This window comes from Crassostrea angulata, chromosome 2 (genome assembly GCF_025612915.1).
Source record: "Crassostrea angulata isolate pt1a10 chromosome 2, ASM2561291v2, whole genome shotgun sequence".
Taxonomy (NCBI): Eukaryota; Metazoa; Mollusca; class Bivalvia; order Ostreida; family Ostreidae; genus Magallana; species Magallana angulata.
The window spans coordinates 58058694-58066970 of record NC_069112.1 but is presented as its reverse complement, the minus strand read 5'-3'; the positions used below and the strand labels follow the sequence as shown (position 1 = coordinate 58066970).

Sequence of the window (8277 nt, the reverse complement as noted above, 5' to 3'; positions counted from 1 at the left end):
AAAAAATATGTGTCAAGTAAATGATACACCAGATAAAACATTGAATAGTTATGCCCCTATTTTTTAAAATCTGTATCTCTACCTACATTTACTCACATTTTTGAGGCAACTTTGTCCCTCCACATGGATTAACATTATTAAGGTACTTTTTCATTCTTTCTACACTCATGTAGTAGTTTTCTCAACAGTTGCACAAGTTCGACGAATGAGGTTGTCGTGAACATTCATGTATTGAGTTGTGTTTAAGTCCAAGAAATATAGCCTCAGGTGGCATAAGATTTTTGTACAAATCTACGCAGACTTTCATAACGATGCCTTCCTTATTAGCCAAATTTCCCACAGTGGGTCAATCGTATGCGAAAGTGTATTTATCTCGCTTCCTGGGTTTAAAAGTATCATTTAGGTGGCGGCGCACTAAAGCACCTAAGGGCAACTCTTTTCCTTTGCAGTATAGGTATGGCCAATAAATCTACCACAAGGCTTTTGTGGAGTAGCACGGATGAAAGATGTCGCTGTCTCGTGGTAGCGTTTGGATATTATACTAGGCCTTCATCAGCTTCTCGGAGTACGGATACTTCTTCTTTTCCTTAACCCCATAGGTTGACCACCGCCCACTCTTTTTGCTAAAGTATCGTTGATGTCTAAACAAGTTGAAAAAAAATGTTTTGTAGTTTTTTGCTCTTTGGATTAATTTTAATTTTTGTTCTTGGATTAATTTGAAATTAAAACATTTTAACAAAGGAAACCGGATTACCTCTGCGAGCCATCCTTTTTTCTTGAAATATCTCTATCACAATTTGAGTTGTGGTCTAAAGCAGCAATAAGGTTCCTAGCATTGTATACAGGTGGAGCGTATGAGTGCTGCTTTGATGTATATTTCAGGATCAAGTTCTGGGAATTTTCTAAGGCAGCTGTGCCCCTGTTAAAAAGAAAAAGAAGTTAACCATAAATAATGAGTAAGTGAATAAGATGTATACATTCATTTCCAAAGACAAAATGATTACATGTATGCAAACATGTATATTTTGAAGCCAGTACAAACCTGCAATTCAAGTTATATGAAATTTTCTTCACCAGTCTTTTGTCCCGAACTATATCTCTTAACGCAACATGAGCAGGTGATCCTGGCTCTAGCCAGCCCTTGTTACGCTCCTCCGTTAGAGGCCCATGCAAGAAAGAACTTCTAGCTCCTACTCTCTGAGGGAGGATCCTCTCTTGCTCGTTGGCAACATGATGGATAACGCCAAACCACATACCCTGTAAAAGTTAAGAAAAGCAAAGGAGATTAAATAGATCTATTAGAATTTTGGAAGCAAAACGTTTTGTAATACGATCTTATGACTTACAATAAAATCCTCCTTTGTGTTAGCTGTAGCAGAGCAGAACCAAAAGTGGTTGACGACCTCTCGAGCCCACGACAGCAATGGTTTCTTCGTTTTCTCCTGTTCAGCCTTTGTTAAAAAATGAAAATGTTTCAAATTCACTCATCCTTACTAAACAAGAATTGTCAGTATAATGTTGCAATATCAATTCAAAACTTTATCCTACCTGAGTTATTTTTTCCCAAGATCCTTTGAACCATGCCATATATCAAACGAGTGTTTGATTTGGGGATAGTCCTTTCCTGAAGAATGAATGCATTGTTTCTTTAAAAAAAACAGACCCAATTTTTGTTATATGAATAGTATTCACTTAATTGTGTACTAATGTAAACTTACTCATTAGAGCTTCTATTTGCACATGAGCATCTGTGACAATTTCCACAATTTTAATGTTATGATGAAGGAGGAACTGGAGCGCTTTCTGAAAACATGCCTTCTCCAGCACTGCGCTTTTTCCTCCAGTCATCCGTTTGTCCAATGTTATGATGCACAGTATTTTATGGGTATCGTGCTTCATAGGTGTATAGGTGCAGTACTGTGTACAATGTTCAGGGCTGTCCATACGCCCATCCCCTAGGATAAATATTATGAACATTTAACATTATTTTAAAATACATGTATATAAATTACCTACAGGTTAAAGCTATACATTCTGATTTAAACTACTGTAAAATTTTAATCACCATAAAGAACAAGATCTTTTCCTCGAAATTCATCCAAAACCTCATTTTGATGACTTTCCCATATTTCAACAATGCTGGGCACTACATAAGTTCGCTGAATTTTCCAAAATGAAGATGATGACAGGAAAGGCAATTTCCAAAAACTTGCAAACAATGCAAGCTTTTGAAAGTTGTTTCCAGTGGCAACCAGACTAGCTGAAATACGAGCATCCCCACTGTGGAGACCCCGGTTGAGGAGAGACTGGGAACGCCATTTGTGTGCAATGTGCTTATTGCTACAAATCTGAAATGAAAGCAACAACACATAAACTTTTGGTTGAAATTTTATGAACATGGAATTGCATATATTGATTTTTTTTAAATATTATCAATGATTTATCACAGGTCCATCATTGTCAATTCTTACCCATTTCAAGTATACAGCAGATGAGACTGTATCTAGTGTAACTCGCACATCCTCAGTACATCCATTCACTTTACATTTGTAATGCACCCTTGTTGTTGCCAATTCTAGTAGAGGTTAATGCTTCATCGGTTTCCATGGATTCAGGAGCCATTTCTTGATCTGTAATATGGTCCTCTTCCATAAGTACACATGTTGAATTGGGAATCAACGGAGACCGTTGACCTTCCGCTGTAATCCATTTGATCCCAATCATGAGCTAATTCGTGAAACATCAGGTCCTGTTCATTGCTCATTACTTTTGATTCTACAAAACACGGTTTAAAATTTCATAATAAAATGTTTATTGTGAAATTGTTCTTGTCTTTATATGCAATGTATTAATCTGTATTGCAACGAATATATGGTGAGTTCACCATGCATTGCACAATCTTAAACAGTAGAGGCTTAAATAAATTCTTATTTTCATGCAAAAATTTAGAAGTTCGGAAAAATAAAATTTGAAGTGATTTCCGTGGTCAATAAACAAGTAACAAATCACTTAAGAGAAAAACAGTTATATTATTATGATAACAGCTATAAAATAGATAAACACTTATAACATGACCTTCACGTGGTTCTCTGTTGAGATACCCGGGAAAAGAGGCTGAAAACCCGCGAAAAGGACGCCGAGTCCGATATAAAATAAACGGAAGTTAACCCCCCCCCCCCCACCCCCGAAATACACTACATCACACAATTTACACAGTACAATACATTTACAGTTTACCAACACGAGATACAAATCAATTATCACAGTTCCACAGTTCATAAAACATGTAAAACACAAAAGATGGTCGTCCAGGATGGTTCCTTCCAGTCCCTCTGGCCTCGATCCTGGCTCTCCTCTGGATGGTCCCCGGAGGTACGGATGATCAACACCTTCCGGGTAATGGTGCCCCCCGCAGCTGGTGACCGAACAGCAGGTTGAAATTGGTCTTCACTTGGGCAACCAAATGCTGGAGTTCAACTTGGCGGATCTCCGCCACACGGCGATACGTCACCCGAATTGGCCCCGGAGTCATCTCCCGGGGCCCTACTCTCAGGTGGGGGCTATCAGTCTCGAAGGATTTTTCATAAAATTATTTTTGATTTAATGTCATTATTCACTTGCGCCGATGCGCTTTTTATAAATTATTTACCGTGTTATAATACACTTTTCACGTGCTTAAGAAAAATATATGACGTCACAAAAATACATCAAATATAGTGTTGGATGTCACTGTTAACTTATGTAATAAAAGTTTAAAGAAACTCACTCGGTTAAAGCATTTTTCGATAGTTAAAATAGTATCATTTTTCGATATATATTTAGCTTCGGACAGCCTTAACATAGCCGCGAACAAAATAAACTTGCTAAGCTGCAAACAAACCCTGTAAATATGTACTTGCATGGTTAATTAATATTCAATCATGTTGGGACTACAACTTTCCTTTATAATGGAAAAATATTTACCTGTGAGGAATGAAAATGCAGGTTTATAAGCAAATCGTTTATCTTTGAGGGTGAAAATATATAATGGGGAAAGCTACAAATATAGGCATTTTTAAGTGTAATGCACGTAGAAGTTTTAAATAACTGAGACATTTTAAAGCACTAATACTGATTGAATGTTGTTTTGGCCAAAAAAAAAAAAGATTGAATTTTGTCAGTTAATAAAAAATACAGTTGCATAAATTTAAGCAATGTATTCCATTAAAAATATTGCTGCACCAATGTTATAAATAGTAAGTAACAAGAATGAAGATTATGGCAACATCGTATCTTAGCACAATTGCATAGTTTATTTTTTTTTCTTGGCACAATTTTTTAGAAAATCAAGGTAGGAATAACTACTGGTAATGCTTTATAAATGTAAGCAGTGACAACACAAGCATATTTATAAAAAGTTTTGAAACTGAGTTGTAACAATAATATAAACTGTTGGTTGATGAGCATCTTCAAAACATAGAGCACCAAAGGAGACAAAGAAAAAGTAGATGTCAATATAAAAATAAAAATTATTTTGTGTGACTTAAAAGTTAAAATGGCAAAGGTTTTTAACAATCTAATTAAAATTAGATCCTTCACGCTCTCGTATTTGATATGTCGCTGTGAGGATCTAACAACATCCCATACGGGGTCATCTCAGATTGAACTTTGCGAGAAAAAAAATAGCAGCCAATCAAATTATAGAAAGATAGCCAATCATATTATCTGTTTCAAACTACTTCTCGGTTGTATCGTAAAAATGGCGGCGTTCAGTTTGGAAAGTATTGTTTTGGAAATTTTACCAGATTTTGGCGTAAGTGTATTTAAACTTGAACAGAAACAGATAATAAAAAACGCAGCAGAAAAGAAGGATTGTATAGCTGTCCTGCCAAAAGGATTTGGAAAGTCTTTGCCTTTTCAGCTATACGCAGCCGCCCAGAAACGAATGAACCAGGGGCCCGGTTCAGTCCACGTTTTAGTGTTCTCTCCTTTGATAGCTTTGATGAAGGACCAGACCAAAAAAAATATCCCGCATCAGCCATTTAAACGTGGGCTACAAAGGTATTGTTACAAAATCATGACTTAAATGAATATCTATAAACGTCAATTTAACGAGGGGGGGGGGGGGTTCCTCGCCTGTATATTGTACTGTTATATTTGTACTTAGTGATATGTAAATGTCATGCATATCAAATTGTCAGGTGAAAGTGTACATATGGATGAAAAAATCAAACGAGGAGACATCGATTTGATTTATGCATCACCATAAACATTGGTTGGAGAACCAGAATGGAGAAAAGCTTTCCAGGAGCTAAATGTTACCCTTATAGTGGTGGATGAATTTCACACAATATATACATGGTATGTTTTATGAACGGTATGAAATTTTTGTTGATATGCAATACAATCTTATCATTTTTTTTATTCAATACTGCAATACATTAGTTTAAAATTACTGCCACAACATTGCCCATAAAAAACTATCAATTCTTCAAGCCATTCAAGGGACATATTTATTATCCTTCAGTTTTAATAATTAAAAAATATCTTTGCATCTCATGCTTTTAAAAGATAATACTTTATTTGGTACAAATAGAATAGAAAACAGCATGTTCCTCAAGAGGTTTTTGCAATATGTAAAACTGAACATTCATTCCAATTAAATATTTGTTTAAAAGGTTTAACTTTTCCACATTATGAAGCTTTTCAAAATATTTGGCAGATAATAAATGAGAATGAAGGCCCCTGGAATATCTCATTCCACCTACAGATGCACTGAAAAATAATGTTAGATTTTGTGAAGTTTCAAATTATTTACTACCCAATACTACAGTTTACTTGTTACACTTCAATATAAACAGAGCAAACTGATATTTTACCAATAACCTAGTTGTATAAAACTATATTCATTTTCTTATCAGGGGTCTACAGTCAGACAAAGGAAAAGAAGCATTTAGAGGCTGGTTTGCCCAATTAGGAGAATTACGTACATTTTATCCAGATGCCCCACTTTTGGCCCTTAGTGCAGCATGCTCTTTAAAAATAAGAAAGAAAACATTAAATCTTTTGAATCTGAATTATCCCGTAAATTACACTATCACCAAATAAATCAAACATTAAACTTGTTGTTAAAAAAGTGCACAATTCAGTCGAGATGGCATTACTGTGGATTGTTGATGGACTTGAGTAACTAAAGGAAAAATTCCAAAAGTCTTTAGTGTATTGCAATTCTATAAAGGATGATTCCAATATTTATCAATATATTTTATCGGAATGTCCAAATTTGATCAACTGTGTAGCAATGTTTCATTCAGAGTCTGCAGAAAAGACCAAAGACAAAATAATTTCTGATTTGGTAAATCCACAGAGTGATAATTATTGCCACAAGTGCTCTTGGCATGGGAGTGGATATTCAAGGATTTCATTCACTTGTTCTCTATGGACCTCCACTAACAACAGTAGACCTTATCCAAGGTATCGGCGTATTAGTAGAGATGGTAATCCATCCTGTGCTGTATTGCTGCACATTTCATACAACGTGCGTAACATTGATACTGATGTGAAATGTGTTATTCGTGATCCAAGTTGCAGAAGAGTATCCATTATGAAATATTTTCTAAAGGACTCAGAACTGCAGGAAATTCATAGTGACATGGAAAAACACACCTGTTGTGACATATGTGAAGATAAATGTAAATGTGGTGATTGTTCACAGTTACAATTGGAAAGACCTTTGAAAAGTAGTTTTATTGACACTGATGAAAATGTGTCAGATTCTGAATCTGAGGTGACAGATTTTGAAAGTTCAGGTGATTTTGATGAATTATGACATTAAACACACCTATCATATTGTCGCAAAAGATTAAAATACTAAAAATCCTTGTAATCTTTAATTTTACATTTTTTGCTCATGTTAATAAAGATAATTAGCTTATGTTTTACTTCTTAATTTTTACATGTACTTAATGAGTCTTTACGTGGGCATGATTTTAACATACAGTTCACATGCTTATGCATTTACACAATGGTAAATTTCAACATGTAGTATCTACATGTACTTGATAGTCTGAGTAGTATTTTGAATTACAGTATAATCAATGTTCTGCACATTCTGCAAATAAACAGTGATATTAGGTACTTGTAAAGTTCAAATAGTCACATCTTGGTAATTAACGTATGAAGTAAACAAATGTCATCTTGCATTTAAAATTCAGTCAGTCTATTGCAGATTTGGTAATAAGATTCTTAATTATAAACAACTGCATTCTATCAGAAAAATTAAGAAGTGAATTACTATGTACATACACACCCCTGCGATTGTTATTGTCATTTAAATTCATATCACGTGGATTTCGTTGACCCGTAACAAGTTCATAGGTCATAACAGACCCGGAGTAAAAAAAGGCGGGAAAAATCTATAGTTTATTTCTATGTTTGAAGTACATTCTTTTCAGCGTATCCTTGGTCATCGTCTCAGACCATATTTGCGAATGTTGGGATAGGGGGTGTTAAGCAATGAATATGAATATAAGTTCATGTTAATAACCGTTTTTGTAACCTTACAACTCTTAATGTACCCCACTGAGATTACACATATTTGTTACAAGGACCTTATAGATGGTGTCATAAAATTCAATATTTGCGGATGGGGGGGGGGGGGGGTTCATCCCCCCAGAATATTAAACATTAAATTTTAAAGTAAATACCTAAAATGTAACCCTTTTGCAGTAAAGAAATTTTTGTGGCCCCGTAATTTACAAAAGCTCTCAGCTGGAAGATTATAACTTTGATTAGAAGTTTAGCTGAAACTTAACTTACCATAATTTCCCCACATTTAAAAGGACATGCAAGTTCTATTGTTTTCATTTTATCTTCTTGTCCCAGGATAATAAAACCTACTAGTAGACATGCTTACTCTTCCAATTTATATTTCTTAAGTGATAGTGACCCCGAAACCAAAAGTGAGTTTGTCGAAGTTGAATGGCCTCAGAGCATGCATAGGCTTCAGCTTTATAATGAAAGGATACTGTTGGATCATTAAAATTTGTGGGGGACAATTTTTGTGCATTGCTTTGTGGGTACGTAAATATAATTTCATTTATTATATTATACTTTAAAGGAAATATGATTTATTAATTCAGGGAGAAAGTTAATTCATGGATGAGATGTACACACCATTTCCACAAAAATTAGGCCACCACAAAATTTATTTATATAATGATTTCACAGTATCCATTTTTTATATATCTCTGATTGTTCTCTCTTTCCCTCTGTCTTTCTCTCCCCCCCCCCCCTCTC

General features: G+C 34.9%; 1 protein-coding gene and 1 pseudogene across 1 annotated transcript; one reads left to right on the top strand and one right to left on the bottom strand.

Moving 5' to 3' along the window:
- Positions 1 to 1370: 1370 nt before the first annotated feature.
- Positions 1371 to 3532, bottom strand: LOC128174563 (uncharacterized). Its single transcript, XM_052840084.1, has 6 exons — positions 3424 to 3532; positions 2472 to 2575; positions 2066 to 2348; positions 1719 to 1955; positions 1549 to 1624; positions 1371 to 1451 (listed from the first exon to the last, which is right to left on the bottom strand). The coding sequence occupies exons 1-5, from the start codon at positions 3530 to 3532 to the stop codon at positions 1554 to 1556; spliced, it is 804 nt and encodes a 267-aa protein (XP_052696044.1). The 3' UTR covers positions 1371 to 1451; positions 1549 to 1553.
- Positions 3533 to 4738: 1206 nt separating this feature from the next.
- LOC128173699 (uncharacterized) lies at positions 4739 to 6173 on the top strand (annotated as a pseudogene).
- Positions 6174 to 8277: the final 2104 nt, after the last annotated feature.